Source organism: Mixophyes fleayi, chromosome 1, assembly GCF_038048845.1.
Source record: "Mixophyes fleayi isolate aMixFle1 chromosome 1, aMixFle1.hap1, whole genome shotgun sequence".
NCBI lineage: Eukaryota > Metazoa > Chordata > Amphibia > Anura > Limnodynastidae > Mixophyes > Mixophyes fleayi.
Window position 1 is genome coordinate 318,101,045 of NC_134402.1, and position 20,060 is coordinate 318,121,104.

Consider the following 20,060-nt stretch of genomic DNA (forward strand, 5'->3'; position numbering starts at 1 on the left):
CTGTGAAAAAGACATTAAAAACCAAGTACAAATATTTCCAGTCACACATGTTCAAAAACCAGACTGTGCCATAAAGACAGAAGCAGATGGCACGGTATAGTCACACAATAGACAGCCTATTACTAAAGCGGATTTACCCGGCAAAGAACCTGCCAATCACCTAAACACGCCCCTACAATGCCCGCTCTATGGCAACGTAACCCCTTAGTGACGTAACCCGGGCGTCGGAGGGAAAAAGAAATACAGCCTCAATACGTATGCTCGTGTCTGTATTGGTCGTCTTTATTTCCAAGGCGACGGATGTACAACTAAGTCCCGCCTTTTGCATCCCATTGGTGGAACTATGTCGCTCATGATATGATTGGCGGCTTCGTTGTCCAATTAGCTTTCGAGTAAGCTTTCGTATTCTATTACGTTAATCTCTTACCGGGCTGCGCAGTAAGAAGGTGGAATCATCGCCATTTTGTGTTAGAGTCACAGAGCTACTTCTCGCTTTTTACTCGGTTTCCATTCTTTACTCACTTCTGTACGTGGCTTTTCCGAGGTCATCTTCGACTCGCTCAACCCAGAGCTCGCTGCATTATTGCCTGTTCGCTCGATAAAAAGAGGTGAGTCATCGACGCTATACGTTTCTGAAAATGGCCTCTATGCAAAGGCCGCACTGAGGCCTACCAGGCTGCGCCACATCGTGCGAAATTGTCCGATTTGCAGTACGATTCTATTAATCGGTTCTGTTCGATTGTGTATTCGTGTTGATGCTGTATGTAAACTTGGTAACATCGATGTTCTTTGACTTTGCGATACCACCCCAGTAATGGTGTGTATTTACTACGTGGGTGTTTTATATTGTATTATGAAAAGCAACTATAGCCATGTTTGTGGCCTTGTTTCCCATTTGATCTAGAAGTTTCACTAGAAAACGTTTTAAAACTTAAGATTGATGAACTGAGGCAGATGACGGCGTTGTTTGTATATACCTCCAATTCTAGTGTGAATGCATGGAAGCATTATTTTAGAGCTGAAGCAGAGTTGGACCCTATGTGGTAGAAATTATTTTTCATATTCATGCCACATTGTGATGTGTTGGCATATGTGCCTGGTTTACGATAAGTTGTCCCCCTAATAGGTGTATATGTGGGTTTCTAGTCAATTTGAACCACATTTGTGTAAACACACCTTTACTTGACTAATATTTGAATGGCTGGTCACCAGCCTCAGGTGTATTTATCCCATATGTGCAAGTCTGCATAGGCGCATATGTAGTCATTTTCTGTACATGCGCAGAGCATTACAAGTAGGATACGCTAAGCAAAGTGACGTAATCTTTATTTATAAGATTATTAATCTTATAAATAAAGATTAATAATAAAGTATGTCCCACTGTGCATTAGCCCCTTTGCCTTTATCAGCTCCTACCTGGTCCTGTCACACTACTTAAATCCTGCAGGGTTTTTTTTTACATTTCCTTGTGGCCAGTTTAAACTTTGCTCTTTGGGTTTTATCATTTTAAATTGGTTTACTGCAGTGGTATTTCACCCCTTAGGGGCATATTCAATTGTTGACGTTACTGCCAAAAGTAACTCGCAGCGCGCGCTATTACCGTCATTGCGGTAATAGTGCGCGTAAATACCGGTCCTTTTCTCGCTGGATTTCAGCTCGCGGTTTAGGGAGCTGCGAGCTGAAATCCGGCTTACTATTACTGTAATACCGGTAATAGTTTGTCCACGGCACAAACCATGGGCATATTGAATATTGTGTTGGTATCTAATGTGAAAAGATTGCATTGGTTGCTTGTGGTGAGTGTCATGACTGATACTAGCCTTTGTAGCAGTGAAATCTGGATGTATATGTACCTGAGGGTTGAAAGGGGTGCATGTGCAGTGATGACTGAGGTAGCATGGGAGTCCCTTGGGAGAACCTCACTATCTGCTATGGTGGCATTTGTGGCTCAGGGGTTAAAACATTTTTTTTTGTTTATTGACTTGGATCTCAAAAATCAAGTAACTCCAATAAGTTAATTTTGTTAAGAAAAACTATAAATTATGGATGCAGTTTTCAGATTAGTTGGTTCCCCCAAGTACAGTAACACTGCACTTCACTTTCAAGCTTGGGTGGCTATGGTCTTCCATGATGGACTTCCGATTTGTGAGAAAAGATAGTTTTACAAGGAATAGGTTTTACAGTCGAATATTGCGTGAAACAGGTAAAGTGATAAGAGCTCTTCAGTGTTGAACCATTAGTCAATGGACACTTCAATTGATCCAACAAGTGGCACACAGAACTCTTGGAACGCCACCCCAAACAATAGTTTTAGTTTTGAGTGGAATTCTTTAATAGACTGGTAATTCCCATTGTTTGCCATTTACAGCAAGACAAACTTATAAAGGTGATAGTGTCTTCTGATTTATACGGCCTCAATTCTGTCCCATTGGGTCCCGTTCCACCATTTTAAACAGTCACCAGATAACCTTCTCTAGGAGGTAATTGTAAATACAGGTACATTTTAATTAAATGTATACATCTAGATGTACTTACCTGCTTCTCTTCAGATTTTTTTTTAAAAAAAAAAAAAGCTTGCTGCCAATCCTGATTTGGATTCTTTTTTGTGATCTTGGGCAGATTATCGGCGTCCCAGGTGGCAAAAACTAGACTATAAACTTAATTAGGAAGGGAACCTATGCATTGACAAGTCTGGATACAGCTTGATTGGACGTTTTGTGGAAAAACAAGTAAATAAGTCTCTAACTCCATTTGCTTCTCTGTGGCTCATTGATCTATGCAACTAGTGAGGATTGTGACCCAGAAAATGACTCTCTTCCTAGTGTTGGTGATAGTTAATGGGAATGTCAGGAGCGTTTGTCTACAGAAGGTTCCCCAATACTGCCAATCAAATATTTCTGGATGAATGGACTTGGTTTCGTATAGAAATATGACTGCAATCTTCCCACACCAATTTAACAGGAGCCGCTGTACTTTTTTTTTACTTTCATTCAAACTTGCCTACCCAAAGAGTTTCTGTGCTGCAGACATTTAAAGCAACAATCCCATGTAGATCTTTTGCTTTCTTTAATAGCAAGTTAAGTACTTTTTTTAAACTTGGCATTTCTTCTGCAAATAATCAGGCACAGGCTCACAGACACTCACTCAGTATTTGATGGCTGGGCGAAGGGGAGGGGGGGGGGTCTCATAGTGCAAACAGGTTAAAACCTGTGCTCACTACATCTTGTGACTGGTTTCCATGGTATTCCAGAATAATAAATCGTTAATTTCAGCCTTTAAAAGACAAAAAAATAATAATGGGGAAATAGTAAATATCAACATTCTTCTTATAGCCAGCCACATTGATTTATGTTATGGGATTGCTGCTTTAAATACTCTGATTACATTTAGACCTTGACCCTCCCATTAAAATTTGCTTACACAGGGAGATACAGAATTTGGCGGAGACAAGACTGCTAAGATTCTATTTTTATTTTTTGTGTCGACTGGTTGTCTCAGCCTAGTTCGTTTCAGAACTTGTGACTCGTGGATGCACAGGAGTTTAAGAATATACTTGGTACTCAGGTCCTAGACAATAACATGGTGTCCATATCCTTTTGTATTGGAGCATGGGATTTGTGAAATAGAGTTTAAAAGAAAGCTGTTAAATATAGGTTTAAAGATGTCTACCAAAAAGTGTTCACAGAGGTTTTCACAAAAGCAGTGTAGTAATTTTCCTCATCAGTGTCTTAGGTGGTAGCAGGGCTTAGGGTGACTTCAGCTGTTGTATTTAAGAATTTTATAAGAAGACCTGCATAGATCCAAGAGAGTAGAGGCCAGGTAAGTATACTCACATGTGTACATTTTAATTAAAATGGGTGGTACTTTTCTGTTTCTATGCTGCACCTGTACAACAGTTAGCTATAACTTTGTGATACCTCATGTTCTATTTACTGTTAGCCTGGCCATTATATCCTGACAAAAATAATTCAGCTTCCCCGTCATCTCTAATATTTCTAATATTTATCTGCAAGTGTCCTCTTTTGATCATCTACATGCCCCATCCCATCAAAGGTGCAGACAAATGTAAGGCAGATACATTTTAAGAAAGAAAGAAACTTGATGCATGGCGATACAGTGAAGTTGGGTATGTTTGTAAATTAATTTCCCCACCATAGGCAAACCTCCTAAACAGGGAAGGTCACAGGCTTGTGTTTGAGTCACATTTTTATTATTTGACCATTTTATAGCTACATACTAGTTATTTTGCAGTCAGGCAGTAAAACTTGTTTTGGGCCATGGTCTGATTTGACTGTTGGATTGTCCCATGAAATCAGGGTCATATAAACAACCAGTGAGCAAGTACAGCCTTTTTTTTACCCTTCATAAATCAGACAAGACAATAAGTGATATTTCACTTCAGAATAATCAGTTTTGCTCATTGTTATGCCTGAACAGAATGTTCTTAACTGCTTTTACTTTAAAGTTGCATTACTTCCTTATCTGGAAAATCTTTTTAAGTTCATCACTTAAAAAATAAAAAAAAGTTGCATAGGGAGGATGTGAGGGGGAAGACCAATCAGAAGCCACAATCACCATGATTGATTGTCCTGTACACCTCCTACTGCAGTCACAAAGCCTTGGTGATAAACCTGTGTGCTCTGATGAATGGAGCCATGTGTTGGGTGAGTTTTTCAACCCTATGGTAGTGCTGCTTTAATCTAAGAATGGTATCTGTATTTGAATGCTACAGAACTCTAAATAACAGAAGACATGACTGTATAGTATGTGTGTGTATATAGAATATTGTCATGTGTGCAAGATGTACATGCAATCAGAGGTTGTTAATGTTAAGCATTACATATGGCAGAATTTAGTTTTGCATGTTTAGTTTCATGGCAGAAATTCTACATGTTCATTGGTGGCTTGTTTCCCCTACCCCAGTTTCCCTCGTTCCAGTTCCCTTCAGTCTGAAACTATTCTCCCCTTCTCCTTTCCACAGGACAGAGATCTGAGCAGTTCTCCAAATTACCCCTCTTCGTTCCTTGACCTGTTTTGACAGAATTTATATACGTCCCTTCTCGTTGCCCGTTATTTTCTGAAGAGAAGTCACTAAGTGCACATGTAGCAATCTAGTTGCTTCTAAATGTATAGGGGGCCTGGAGTTCTCAAGCACAACGACCTCTTTAAATACTTGCCAAGTCCATTTTCCTGTTTTAATTTTTATTTAAAATATAACGCAGAATAATGCACTTTAGTGCTCAGAACAGTCTTCACCTCCTCCTTACCCCCCCGCCCTCCCTTTCCCATCCCTCCGATGCCAAATTTTTGGGGTGTATTACCTGATAGTAAATAAAACTTTGCAAAAAAATAAAAATAATTATTTTTAAGAACTGCTGTTATTTTTAATGGACTTTTCAAAGAAATTCACTACTTTTTTCCTTTTTTCCTGATTTGGATTATTTTCATAATTTTTCCCCTTTTTTTTCACAGCGAAGAATTTTTTTTGTGAAACGCCAACTACAGTAAGTCTCGCATTTCCTGTTTTTTTTTTTTAAATTGTTTTTTTTACATTTTTTTTTCAAAATTTTTCCTGCCTTACTGGTCTCCTTTTTAACTGCTGTATTTCTGATTTTTATTTTAGTTTTTTTTTTTTTTTTTTTAATGTATGAATATTGGTACTGATGCTAATTTTTTCTCACTTTTTTTTGGGGTGGGGGTTGGATTGGGAAGGAGAGTTTGTAATTTTTGTGCTGCAGCATAGATTTTTCTCCCAGTTACTCTAGATGTCAATATTTTTACTGCTTTGTTTTAACTTTCATCACATGCAGCTAGTTAGACTGATTGCATATTTTCAAGTTTTGATAAAGTTTTTAGTAATGCTGCTGGAACATTTGCAATGTTTTCCTACTGTGCATTACCCTATGTGGGCAGTGGAATTTGACAGTTGTAGTTAATGTCCCTTCATTCAGGCCCTTTTCCTGCCCCTCCCCATTCCACCTCCCATACCTTTGCCCCATCGTTGACAATCAGCAGCAAAGAATGGAGCAAGACCTCGGGCAATCTAATCTTCAGACACCTGGTAAGGCTGGTTAATGAATAAGGTAACAAAATATGGACATACAGCTCCGTATATGCATCTTGTTCTGTTATAACTTTAATTTTGACAGCACATGTACAATATTCCACATTGCCTTTATACTACTTTATAAGTCCTAGTCAGAATCCAGGTCCATTGCAAAACTAACCTCTACCAGGCTGCTTGTTTACCACGATTGGATTTTAAAGATTGAGGATATATAAAACCGGGTGCAAAAGTGAAAAAGGTGATGTTGCCCATACGAACCATTGACCTAATGAAGAAAAAATTCACTGAATTAAGTTAACAACTTGTGCATGTACAAAATGAAATGGGGAACATGCTTTGAGGAGTTCATGCGCAGATTGAATGATCACAATTCCCTGCACACAGCATTACAAGTGTTTTGGATTTGTTCAAATTATTTTTGTACTGGGTAGTTTTGAAACTTAAAAGGTATGTTTAAATCTTTCTAAACCATGGCATGTGTAGGGTACTGTAATTTTGTGCAGCACTTTGTAAAATAAAGCAAGTGTTAATGGTTGCTGTGAGCAATACCATCTTTTTCTTTTGGAACTGTTTTCATAAACATCCCTGAATTTGTTCTATATTTACCAACTCATTCTATTGTCCATGTGCATTTAGACTGCTCATGACATGCAGACAATTATATTTTTTTGGAGACAGACAAGCCTGTGCTACAGCAGCTACAATGCAATGCAGCGCTCAAAGCCTACCATATCATTTAAGAACACCTTTTAGATTTTTTTTTTTTGTTCATTTTCACTTACCTGCAATGAATTTTGTACATGTGTTGTGTTCTTGGTATAATCATTCCACATTTGGTCTGGCCCTGCCCTTTAGCTTATTTTTATATTTTTCCCAGTCCTGTTTCCACCGCCACTTCATTATATTTCTCCCTTCCTCTAGGCTTCAAAATTGCTTCTTTAGGGCGTAGCGCGATGGCGAGCAACGTCACTAATAAAACAGACCCCCGCTCTTTGAACTCCCGAGTATTCATTGGGAACCTAAACACATTAGTGGTGAAGAAAGCAGATGTAGAAGCAATCTTTTCTAAATATGGCAAGATTGTGGGCTGCTCCGTACACAAGGGCTTTGCTTTTGTGCAATACAACAATGAACGCACCGCCCGTACTGCTGTAGCAGGGGAAGATGGACGCATGATAGCTGGGCAGGTCCTGGGTGAGTGAATGGAAAATCCATATATTTTTAATTTTTTTTTACAAGCAAATTTAAAGCTCATCTGAATTTTCCATGATTCTAATATTTTGCTTTTGATATTTTTACACCCTGTAGATTGGACATTTTCTCTAAGCAATAATGCATGTCCATCTTCTATTTTTTATTTTTATTTTTTTACTTTTTCTTTTTTTTTTTTTTTTTTACTATTATATTTTTGTGAACGTCCTACAGCATTGTATCTGCAAATTTTGATGTGTCAGCCAAGCTGGGGCTATGTGATACTTTTGCATTTTTTTTTTATGTTTTTGCTTTGGTTAAAACAATCTAGGTAAATGAATTGGGGTTTGTATGGGGCTGGATGTAGGTTTCAAGAAATGCGATTATAAGCAGCAGTTTTCATTGTTTCACATTTTACTGTTTTATTTTAGACATCAACTTGGCTGCAGAGCCCAAAGCAAACAGAGGAAAAGGAGGAGGAATCAAGCGATCAGCAGCAGACATGTATGGGTGAGTATATTCTGAAAAATACATTGCAACATGGAAATGGTCATCACAGGTGACATCGTACATGTTTGCAATGGTTAAGTATGTAAAATTGCTCTTACTGCTTTTTAGAGGCATGTTTAAGAAGGCTTTGGGGATAGTTTGGCAAATCCTCATCTGTGGTAGTCCTCATCCTAGTCGTCTTTACATCTCCATATAATAAATATCAGCCCCCTCCTGGGCTTCGCATAAGAAGTAATTCATACCTAATCTGAATATTTACTTTAACTCTTAGAGGGTCAAGCAAGTGATGCTTGCACAGGAATACTAAGCATGAGTTTAACATGCTTTTGGACTTTGCTACTGTCAGATTCATAGACACCATGAGCTACTGTTATGGATTTACAAAGACCACCACATTCTACTGTTATGCCAGAATTGATATGTCCTGTACCAGTGTATTGGTCTACAACTTAATTTACAGTAACTGGTGTAGATGTTTTTATATGATCAAATCTTTTTTAATTTGAGACCATTTTAAACACTACGATGCAATATGTAGCCTCCAAAAGGCTCACTTTTAAGCATATCCTTGGTACCATGGTTATTGTCTACTGTAACAAAGTAATCTTAAAAACAACATGCTTTCTGTACTTTTGTCTTAGGTCTTCATTTGATCTGGACTATGATTTTCAGCGAGACTATTATGACAGGTATGTGAATGGTCATGCTTACGTGACGTGGAAGCTTTTGACTCTGCGTGCATCACAATTTTAGATTTTTAGTTTTACTGTTTTTTTTAAATTTAAATTCTTGCTTTTAATATTTCCCCCTGCTCTTATTGCTTGTGTGTACAGCTATACTGCAGCCCGTGTTCCTCCCCCACCACCGATTGCTAGAGCTGTAGTACCATCAAAACGCCAGAGAGTTTCTGGGAATACATCACGTCGTGGAAAGAGTGGCTTCAACTCTAAGAGTGGTCAGCGGGGTGGATCTTCTAAGTCTAGCAGATGTGAGTTGTGTGATATTTGTAAAGGGTGACAAGACCATTTTAGACAGTAAATTAATTGCAAGAATGACTAATAATGCTTTAGTGTACAGATTGCTTATATATCCAAAATGTTACTTTAGCCACTTCTAAGAGGAACACCTTCCTAAAATTAAAAAGGTTTAGACTAGCTAAAATCATGACATGACACAACAGACTTGTTCTTTTACCTTGGCTATGTGCATATAATATACACTTTTTATAGCTTAAATAGTAAGGAATGCCGTTTTCTGCATAGTGCTTCCTGAAAGTTTGCGGGGGTGATGTGGCCCATAGTGTCTTATTACCATTCTTATGTTGGCTTCAAAACTGGGATGAAAAGTGATTTATTGGTACTAGACTTCCTTTACTAAGTTTGGTGATACTACTTTTACCACTTTGCTGGAAATCTGTGTATATAATAGCATTTAACTTGTAAGTGTCTGGAATAGTTCTATGCTTGATTTATTTTCTTTTAAATAACAGTAATTTATTTGTTACAGTGAAGGGAGATGATCTACAGACCATTAAAAAAGAGCTCAGTCAGATAAAACAGAGGGTGGATTCTCTTCTGGAAAGTTTAGAGCGAATTGAGCGTGAACAGTCCAAACAAGGTGAGGATATTGGTGATTAACAAATAATTTGTAATACTATGTACCTGCAAATGTGCGTTGTCAAGTAATGTTTCAAATATAACTCTGCAACTTGAATGTCTGGTATGTTATTTTTGTTCCTTATTTAGAGACCAAACTGGATGATGAGCAGAGCAGCAGTTCTGTAAAGAAAGAAGAAACAAGTGTTAAAATGGTTGCAGAGGAAGGAGGCGATTCGGGAGAGGAGGGAGACTTGCTTGATGATGATGATCAGGGTGAAGACACGGTAAGCAATGATTAGATTAATATGAGACGCACTGTCTGTGAGGAATTCTCGCTGCACAAATGGGTCTATAAACTGTTTACAATAGAAATCAACTGTGTAATTCTGTAGAAAGAAAACTCAAATTAGGTTTAAGTATGTTGTCCACAATACAATAGATTTAAGTAGATTGTGTATGAAATTATGAATTAATGTTGGCCAACACCTAACTGACATAATTCATTTTTCTTGGGACACTGCTGTTTTTCCCCATTGATTTCGCCAATTCAACAATCAATAATGGGGGTGTGTTTGTTTTTCATATTTTAAGCCATGTTGTATCCATATGGGAATTGCCGGGATGAAGACTAGGGGAGTACTCTACCTACATAAAGTGAATGTTAGCAGGTATATTATATCTGAGCAGAGTACTCCGCGAGTATTCGTTAAACTTCAAAAATTAATATTGAACCAGTTTGATTCCATGTCTCATCTGTGAAATAAACCTTCTGACAATCACAAATGTGTAAACGTCCCTTCCCACGCGCGTTAATCATTGTGTTTGCGAGTTTTTAGAGGAGTGAAGGAGTTTTAACGCTGTCATTGTGTAACGCCACAAAAAAGGTTTTGCATACATTTTCATACATTAGATTGCATTACACAATGATAGATCTCTACATTACAGTACTTTCCTTAGCATTTTTTACCATAGTCATCTATACCATGTCAAAACACATTGCTACATTCATATTTGTACCAAAAACATACATAAATATAATTAATTAGTAACTTTTTTGTATATTTTTATCTTATGTTTCATTAGTTTTTCACAAGAAAATCAACTTTTACATGTCAGGCATTAGTGATGAGCATAAGTTTTTAACTTTGTTTTCACATTATTACATCATTTCAAATACTTTTCAGAGTTTTTTTATTTTTAACACACCCCAAAGTGGTGCGAGATAAAACAGCATATTTGCCTGTTTAACGCGCTGTGTTAAACAATTGAATAGCTTTTAACGCGGCTTCATCTCGCACACCCTGTACTTTCAATAGACTTACTGGACCGCGAGAGGACCGTTTCATGAAAAGAAAAAAAAATGTTAAAAATGGCATTGAATCGCGGGTAAAGTTAACCCACTCAAAAATGATTTTAAAAAAAAAAGCGTTAAAATGACTTAACGCGGTCAAGAAAAAAACAAAAGCTCGATGACAATTGAATACCCTCCAATGAGCTGCTCCATAAGAAGCATTTAGTTATGCATTTTAGCTTGAACAAGTCAACATCCTATCTTGTCAGAGGCATACATAAACATAGTGTGGTTTATATGCATTTTTATTTCAGATTTACTGTGTTAAACATTGCTCAAGCCAGGGTATATACCCTTAAGGTGCTATGAAAAACAAATCTACAATTTAGCAACAATTCTAAACTTTAATAGAAAGATCCTTCATAAAAACAATTCTATTTCTAAAAGCCCTTTTCCAAGATCATTTGTGTGTAACACATAGAGTAATCGTTATATATAAGGAAATATTTGTTGCATGCGGGGGACACAATTTGCAAACAATACGTGAAATAACATCAACCTAGTTACTAATTATTTCACCTGGAACCACTAAGGAAATGTTTGCTATTTTGTTACAAAATACATGTTGAAAGATGTAATATCCTAGCAGGGATGCTGGAAATATGGTGTCCAAAAGTTGGAATCTTTGATTATTCTTTTTTTTTTTTTTTTTTTGTGTGAGGTTATTTATTTTGTGTGTGAAACAAGGAAAATGGGTTCGAACCAGAGAGGTAAAATACATTGTTTAGTGTTATTTTACTTCAGCTCTGTTATGCAATAAAGTATCATCTCCAGACAGCTGAGGCTCCTCCCACATCTGTGGGACTGCTGAAGGGATCTCATACAAGTCAGAATAGATTCTTGTAGGCATTAGTTTGTTGTGGGATTTACTTGCTTTATAATGAGTTATGGGACGCTATGTATGATTAAGGTGAATGGGAGTAGGTGTCCCATGGTAAAACAGTGTGAGAATATTTTAAACTGTCCTATTAAACTGTTAAATTCTTGTTTTTGTCAGCTGGAAGAAATTAAAGATGGTGACAAAGAAACAGAGGAGGGAGAAGATGAAGGGGACAGCGCCAATGAGGAAGACTCCTAAAAACAATTTCCCCACAAAACCCACTTTCTGCCTATTGTGTATAGTCGGTCCATAGCTCCTCCCCTTGTACCATCAGTCGCATCACCAGTTCTTTAAGCCTGTTTTCATATGCACCCTGCATTTCCTCTGCCTCTTCATTTTGATACCTATTTGCGACTTCTAAAATAAAATGTATTGTTTTTAACTGTTTTGTTTTGCAGTCTTCTTGCTCATTTTATTTACTACTTTTGTAGGGGTGCATATTATTGGCGTCTGTTTCCTCCTATTGTCAGGGACCTGGGAATGTACCTTTCCAGCCTTTGAATTGTTACTTCCAGTGCTTACCAGCTTGATGCATAGCTGTGGTTTACTTCTCTTTTTAACCTTTTTAAAACTGCTTTAAACACATTAAATATGCCTCAATCATAGTCTGCATTGGTAAATTTGTTGCTTCAGGTGCAACTGCAGTCTTATTTGCAACAGCAAATACAATTGGGTTAATTAGTAGTACATTGTTTTCATAAAGTATTATCAATCATATCAAGTATCAATCATGTGCATGTTGTAGGCAAGTGTCCCTCACCTTTAAACTCTCCCCAATGAAACACATCTGTTTCAGAACCGTTCCTGGAAAAGTCACCATAAGAACATATGACCTCTTAGATATAATATATCAATTCTCAGCAGCATACTTGGGAAGGGAGTGTATTTGTCTTCTGTCCCTCCACTAATTCATTTTCCCTCAACTTCCTTTTGTATTGTTTACTTCCTCCTTGTTCATGTGAGAGGCATTTTGGGCTTGTAAGATCGGCCAAAGAAAATGTGTCCCTTTTTAAGATACAATTTAATGTTCTTAGCATAGATGTAAGTTTTACTGGGGGCAGGGACCAGTGTGAATGTGAATTGAAGCAAAATATCTGTACAGTGCTGTGTAATATGTCAGTGCTATATAAATGAAGAATAATACAAGTGCACCATGACTTGCTATGCAGACATACAGCAAACATCTATTGTAATGTAGCCTTGCAGTTCATGTAAGGAAGTTAAAAAAGACACTAATACACAGGGGTAAAAAAAAATAAATGCTGCTTTGCACTAAGATTGTAGAATAAGGAATTATCCAAACAAGCTTTGTTCTGAAACACTGATAATGCCATGTTTACTACTGTGGTGTTGAATAATAAAATATTTTAACTTGTGTTATTTTGATTTTATTTACATTTCATTATTGCATGGGAAATGTATAAAACAAAAAGCAAATGATAGGGCTTTAACTGGATTAATAGTAAGAGACTGATGTGACACTGAGGCTCCCTGAGCAATGAGTCTAATATGTACATTATACATAATATGCTGTTTGAGTGGAAGTCAAATAAATGGATAAAGTAAACTAAATTGATTAATACTGTATTACCATGATGGGATTAGTATGTAATGTGAAAGATTACTGACATTTTTAAATGGAAACATCATACCTGCCTATGTCAAAAGAAACCATTGCATGTGTCATCTCATCTACTTTATATGAGCTGTGATGTGCTGCCTGGGCACCATGCTCCTTTCACAATCCTACTCTGGCTGTGGTCTCCAGTTTGCCCCCATTCCTATCTTCAAATCATGATGCTGGCCCAGGCCTCATTTAGACAATCACACAAGTATGTAGATGACTGGCTGCCACGAGATCAGAATATGCCATTCCTGAAATGATCTGTGCTGTTTCGCACATTTCAATATGGCTAAAGGTTGTTCTATTCCCTGAATCTCTGAATAACTGTGCACATGAGTGAAAAATAAACAACAATTTGTATATATGAACTGTGTCATCTGCTGTCCAATTATGTAGATGTAGCTAGTCTATAGTCAGTACAATTATACATGGACATTAAAGCTAGGTACACACTGGATATTTTTCTGACCAATGTGTTCTTTACAGCAATTGTACCTACGACTGAAGGTCCGATTGAACTGCTGATTCATGCGTGCTCACTAGCCACTGGTTACTTTCAGATGCTCTTCATGTGGTCCTGTAGCCGTTTAGAGAATGACAGTACAATTTTCATTTGTGCATTCATTTCTGTCACACTGATCAACTGCCACATGTCATTATTCAGTCTTCGAACAAGTTATTCCACACACTATTTCTTCACCGGGACATGTTCATTGCCATCAGTGGCTGAAAAGATCATGACTCTAAACTTAATGGAGATCGTGAGTGCATACACACTATTTTTAACATGATCAAAACAGTCAGACGTACTAAGCAGGTGTGTCACAAACCGTTGGGAAAAACGCCAGCAAAACAAAAGAGGTGGTTGAGAGAGGCAAGCTTGCTCGAACTGCATGCTTTTTTAGTGGAAGTCAAATAAATGGATGCAGTAAACTAAACTGATTAATAATGTTTTACCATGATGGGATTAGTATGCCATGTGTAATGGCGCAATCGCACGGATTAACACACATTTACATTCGCACTTACACTTGTAAATAATACACATTTAGGTTTCAATTCACATTTATTTATTAGTAAATGTATTGGAGATTAATTATACATAGATAATATGTATATATACCCGAGCTGCCCCCCTACACTGGAATGACCTCCCTGGCCCCATCCTGTGCTCCTTCAAACGAGCACGAAACTCACCTGTTCCTTAAAGCCTACCAATCATCCACCTAACCCCTCACCTACTCTGCTCACTCTTCCATCTCTCCCCTGGTATCACCGCTCCCGCTTGTGTCTGTTTCGTCCACCCTCCCTTAGGATGTAAGCTCGTTTGAGCAGGGCACTTCTTTCCTCGTGTCTCCCCACCTGTTCTTCTGCTCCGTCCTTACTCCATTTATCTGTCCCGGAGTTTCTGAAGCACTGGTACTTTGTGTTTACTGTTCTGTACTGTTTAACCCTGTATGGTTTACTGTTTGTACTATGTACGGCGCTGCGGATACCTTGTGGCGCCTAACAAATAAATGATAATAATAAAGTTTAGGTATTTATGGTTCAGGTCCTCTAAAAGGTAATGAGTTTGGTCTCATATTAAGCTTATTTCACCAGCATTAACCCATTTTCGACAGAGTAGAGATTGCTTCTAACAGTTGCAAGTTATGAGCAATATGAGATTAATACTCAAAAGTACTTTGTATATGGGTCAGTTTAAACTGGTTATTTGGCGGGAAGACACGTAGGCAACAGTTGGAGTGAGTTGTCCCCTGTTTTGTGAAAGGATCAAATAAACTGACCTATGACCAGCAGTCTACTGGAACATTGTTAATCCTGGACCATGGAAGACCTCATTATTATTAGCCTTTATTTGTTAGGCGCCACAAGATTTCCGCGGCGCCGTACACCATACAAACAGTACACTATACAGGGTGAAACAGCACAAAACAATAAACAAAAATGCCAGTACTTAAGAAACTCCAGGCAAGTTAAAGCAATAAACATGGAGCAGAATAACAGGTAGGGAGACAGGAGGGAAGAGGGCCCTGCTCATTTGAGCTTACATCCTAAGGGAGGGAAAACAGAAAGACACAAGGGATACAATTATATGTGTATATTCGTGACATCACTGGTTATGCTAATTCAAGCTGCATATAAGCTCCCTGGGCCAGTGTCTTCTTTTTCTCTTCCTGACAACAGACAACATGACTGTGTCTTAACCAGGGCCCAGGTGAAGCGCATGCGTAATGTGTTTGGTTTATAATTTCCTGTTTATTATTATATTTTATTTAATTTACTGTCTATGCATTATCTAGCTTTGCTGTCATCCTTCTATATTTGGCTATTAAATCTCTTTGTGCGTTGGAACCACAATAATCGCATTGGCCAATGTTTGTTTATTGGTAGCGATAAAACAAAACACTACACTTGGCATTCAGAACATTAAGGAAGGTATCATTGACTTATGAATTATGGGGACAATAAATCTTAAGGGACAAAATTAATGGCACTACATTATGTAGTGCCACGTGTTAATCATGAATCATTGCCCTCATTAGCAATCAAATAGTATTACCCCATAATATAATACAATAATATTTCACCCTTAATATAATGGAAAAAAAAAATTGCCCCTTAATAATGATTAAGTATGATGAATACTTAGCTGCATCACTCCCACCATCCAGCTACTAAAATCCTGCTCTCTCTTGGACACCAGCCATTTCAAATGGTAATTCTGCTTTCCACAAACTCTTACCTCTACTTTTTCACCAATTCACTCCTGCTCCTGTCTCTTCAGTGTTCTCCTGCCACTAATTTCCCCGCCCAGTATTTTCCTGTTGCCTTTGTGTTTACTGCTCTTTGACTCTCCCATTAGTGTATTGCATTGCCTTTGCCATTCTACTGCTATACCAAAACATTGCTTTGCCATAGTGAGGGCTAGCTGCTGTTTGACCACTTGTTGTATTACCAGGCAGGGTCCTCTAGCCTTTGTCTCATCTATCAACAACATGTCTGCCCTTTCTCTGTCCTCCTCTGTCCCTGTTTTGCCTTATGCTGAATTGTTTTTGCATGCTATGTTATTTATTAAGTTATTGTCATCCATGCATTTATTATTCTGCTTATCTGTATGTAATATTGTATGTCCTGTGATTGCAGATGTACAAAGGATAGCCTTTTCTGCACTAATAAGCCAGAGGCACGTGAAATGTAATATTTCCAACAGGGCCATGCACTCCTCTGGGATATTTTTGTGACATTTATGTGCATGCTTTATATGGGTTCTTACATTGCCCTTTACATTTTAGGTTTTTATCAAAGCATCAGTCATTTGTCATTACAAGTCTTGTATGTTTGCGTGTGAACTATAAACACATGGCTTCAGTGCATGCACAGCTTCAGCAGCCCTAGTATAGCGTTTGTAGGCCAGGAGGAGTAAGTGCACCGTTGGTTGGCTCGTAGCAATTAGAAGCTCCATAATGGCATTTTTCTCTTACTATACTATTTATTGGTTTGCATATTCCGTCCTGTATGGTTACTGGTATTTCAAATACAAATCTAAATCAAAGTATGAAGTTAAGAAAACATTCCAAGTTACCATGAGACATACAAAGTACAAAATGTAAAACAGTAGAACAGAGATTGGAATATTGTTAATACATAAGCAGGTACATAAAAGCATAATGATCAAAAATGCAACTTGGCAAAAATATGCGTTAGGTCATTAAGCATGGGCGTTTGTGGGCTCATTAATCCACACTCAGCCAAAGCATAAGGGGAATCAAATCACCCACCCCAAATATTAAATTATTTTTTTTTAGTATAAATGAAGTTTTCATGTCCTATCGTAGAATTAAACGGCGAAATCCAATTATGACTCGTAGAGGCCATCCAGAGCCTAACTATGCTGATCTTAGCAATCAAAAACAAATGCGAAATATATTTCTGCGTCATTTTATTTACCCTACCCTTCAGATACAACCTGGCCGGTGACCGCATAGGAGTGGTAATACCTGTTTTTTTTAATACACTAAATGACTTTAAGCCAATAGGCATGAATTTTGGAACATTCCCAAAGGAGATGCCAGAAATTACAGGTCGCACTTCCACATTTTGGTCAACAAGGAGTACTATCGGTGACATTTTTGCTAATCGGAGAGAAGTTAAGTATGCTCTATGTAGAATTAATACTTTGCAGGAAATGTAAGGATGTAGCATGACGGCACTGGAAATAGAAAAAAAACAGTGCAGGGAATTCCCCACACAATGTTCAAAAGACTTAAAACAGCAGCCTCATGGGGGCGTTGCCTGGTGGAGCATGGAGTAGGCTGTGTATGGCGGAGCTCCCCAGCTTAAATATCCGGAATTAATATCCTGGCGTGAAACAACCCACTATGCTTACCTGGTTCGGTGTCGGAACCTCACCCGCTTCATCCAGTCCAGGTCTGAGGTGTGTCGGCGGGTCACGGAGGCTGAATTCGGCGCTGGTGTCTGGGGCTGTGCTGGAGCGGAGATCGCGCGGAGGTGCCTGAGACGTCTGGCTGCGGGTGAATGGGCGTCTGCCCGACTGATTAGGAGGCTGTCTGGTGTGGAGAGGGGATGCCTGGTGGTTACTGGTGAAGGAGTGGTCTTCCCGCCAGGAAGTGAGCCACGGCGCCATCTTGGGGAGCGAGTGGAAAGCATACAGCATACAGCATCTGGTGGCGCACCCATTAATACCTGTGAACGGAAGGGGCTAGTATGGGTAAGCACTCTGCGAGCACTACTGCCGCGGGCAGATTGGAGAATTATGCCCGTTCAAATCCTGCCACAGCACCGGGGGGAACTCCTGCATCTGAGCCGCAGGGGCCTCAGTCTTCTAAAGATGCAGAGACGCCTGCTGATTCTACTCTTCAAGAAGTCCTGAAAGCTAACGCTGCCTCTGAAAAGAAGGTAATGGATAAAATTGGAGAGGTGCAGGTTCATTTGTCATTGATGCGGCAGGATATTCAGAAGATCCGTGAGCGTGTGTCGGAGACAGAGGCCCGTATCTCCATACAAGAGGATACTACAGTTTCTTTGCCGCAGAAAGATGGCGGTCTAGAGGCTCAGATGGTTTCGGTTAAGCAGAAAATGTCAGACATGGAGGGCCGCCTCCGACGCAGCAATATTCGACTGGTGGGTCTCCCTGAAAAGGCAGAGGGCGATGCTGCGGAGACATTTTTGGAGAATTGGATGATCCAGATATTCAACAGAGGGGAGTTCACGGCCCAGTTTGCGGTAGAGAGGGTGCATCGAATCCCGACTCAGATGCCGCTTCCTGGTGCGCAGCCACGCACATTCATTGCTAAACTGCTACACTATAAGGATCGGGATGCTATTCTGCACTTGGCTCGGACCAAGGGCCCCCTATTGTATCAAAACCAAAGAGTGGCTGTATTTCCTGACTTTTCGGTGGATGTACAAAAGAGTAGAGCTTAGTTTATACAGGTGAAGCGTCGCCTTTGTGAGATTCAGTTGCCGTATGCTATGCTTTTCCCGGCTAGATTGCGTGTGGTTGCAGATGGGACTACTCATTTCTTTGGATCTCCGTCAGAGGCGACTAATTGGTTGGACAGGAGAGCTCCTGGAGGCCCTCGTCCGAATTAAAAATACCTTTGGTGACGTATTGATCTCCTGGACTTTAATGATGCTGTTAGAAATAGTGTGCTTCAGATAGTTAAATTGTTTGAGATTTGCTCCGTAATCTGAAATGAAGCTATTAAAGACTGTGTGCCTTTGTTAGTTACAATGCTTGAAATTTGCTCTGTTAATGTATATCACTTGATGTATGTTTACATATAATTGAAATACTGTGACTAATATTGTAGGTACTTGGTTGCTTATGATAATGCTAGCTATAAGGTGATATCATTTGAAAATGCTGAATCTTATGGTTGATGTTAGTGGATGGGTTGGGTATGGAGGGTTAGAGGAGTACTAGGGGTGAATTTATGGGTTGGGGAGCTTCCCTTGCTTAAAGGGTCGCGGCCCTCCTCTCCTTTTTGCGGTGCATACGTGTATTTCCATAAGTGCATGGAGATAGGTGTGTGCGCTGTTTGGGGAGATGTGGGATAGTTATAAGGGGATCCAGGTATGTCTAAGTTGGGGATGGATATACGGGGAGGGGGGGGGTTTGAATAGGGTAGGAAGGGGTAGGTTTTTTCAATACAGTGACAGGTGTGGTATTTTATCTTTATGCAAATATTTTCAATGCTGAGATTGACTATTTTGTTATATGCTAATGTGGTTGACTGGTGGCTGGGTGTCTGCCTGGGCTGGAGGGGGTTGACGTTTGTGCGGAAATGTCTAGTGTGTATTCCCTTGTGTTATGGCGACTGGGAAGATGAATAAGGGGTCTATTAAAATCCTGAATTGGAATGTTCGTGGTCTAAATGATAAAGTGAAACGGTCTTTGGTCATATCACAACTGAAAAAATATGAGGCAGATGTTATATGTTTAACTGTAACCCATTTAGTGGGAGGTAAAGTGTTGGCCCTTAAGAAACCGTGGGTTGGATGGGTGTACCATGCTACTCATACAGGTCATTCTAGAGGGGTATCTCTCCTTATACGTATGAAAGTAAATTTTATTTTGGAAATGGTGGAGTCGGATCCATTAGGTAGATATGTTTTTGTGAGGGGCATTTTTGATTCTAAGCGTATAAACTTACTATCAGTTTATGTCCCCCACCCCCTATAGTGGTGAGGTCCTAAAAAAGTGCAGTGACTTTATTTCTCTCTCTCCTGATACTCCAGTGATTTGCTGTGGGGATTTCAATAATATGATGGATTCTAACTGTTGATAGGTGGAGGGAGGTGGGAGATACTAC

General features: G+C 39.0%; 1 protein-coding gene across 2 annotated transcripts; it reads left to right on the forward strand.

Annotated features, from left to right (window-relative positions):
• Window positions 1-418: 418 nt before the first annotated feature.
• Window positions 419-11,979, forward strand: LOC142158628 (heterogeneous nuclear ribonucleoprotein C). Of its 2 annotated transcripts, XM_075212764.1 has the most exons (10): window positions 419-608; window positions 5,473-5,504; window positions 5,952-6,061; window positions 6,989-7,261; window positions 7,690-7,768; window positions 8,410-8,457; window positions 8,602-8,756; window positions 9,275-9,385; window positions 9,514-9,650; window positions 11,715-11,979. In XM_075212764.1, exons 3-10 carry the CDS (start codon window positions 6,022-6,024, stop codon window positions 11,793-11,795), a joined length of 924 nt encoding a protein of 307 aa, XP_075068865.1. In that variant the 5' UTR covers window positions 419-608; window positions 5,473-5,504; window positions 5,952-6,021; the 3' UTR covers window positions 11,796-11,979. The 2 variants fall into 2 exon arrangements, with proteins under 2 accessions (XP_075068865.1, XP_075068875.1); XM_075212774.1 differs by lacking the exon at window positions 5,952-6,061.
• The last annotated feature ends 8,081 nt before the right edge of the window (window positions 11,980-20,060 follow it).

Coding starts and splice junctions, on each gene's coding strand:
- LOC142158628 (XM_075212764.1), top strand. CDS start 6,022: ATGGAGCAAGACCTCGGGCAATCTAATCTTCAGACACCTG. Junction 7,262..7,689: donor GATAGCTGGGCAGGTCCTGG/GTGAGTGAATGG, acceptor GTTTTATTTTAG/ACATCAACTTGGCTGCAGAG. Junction 8,757..9,274: donor ATCTTCTAAGTCTAGCAGAT/GTGAGTTGTGTG, acceptor TATTTGTTACAG/TGAAGGGAGATGATCTACAG.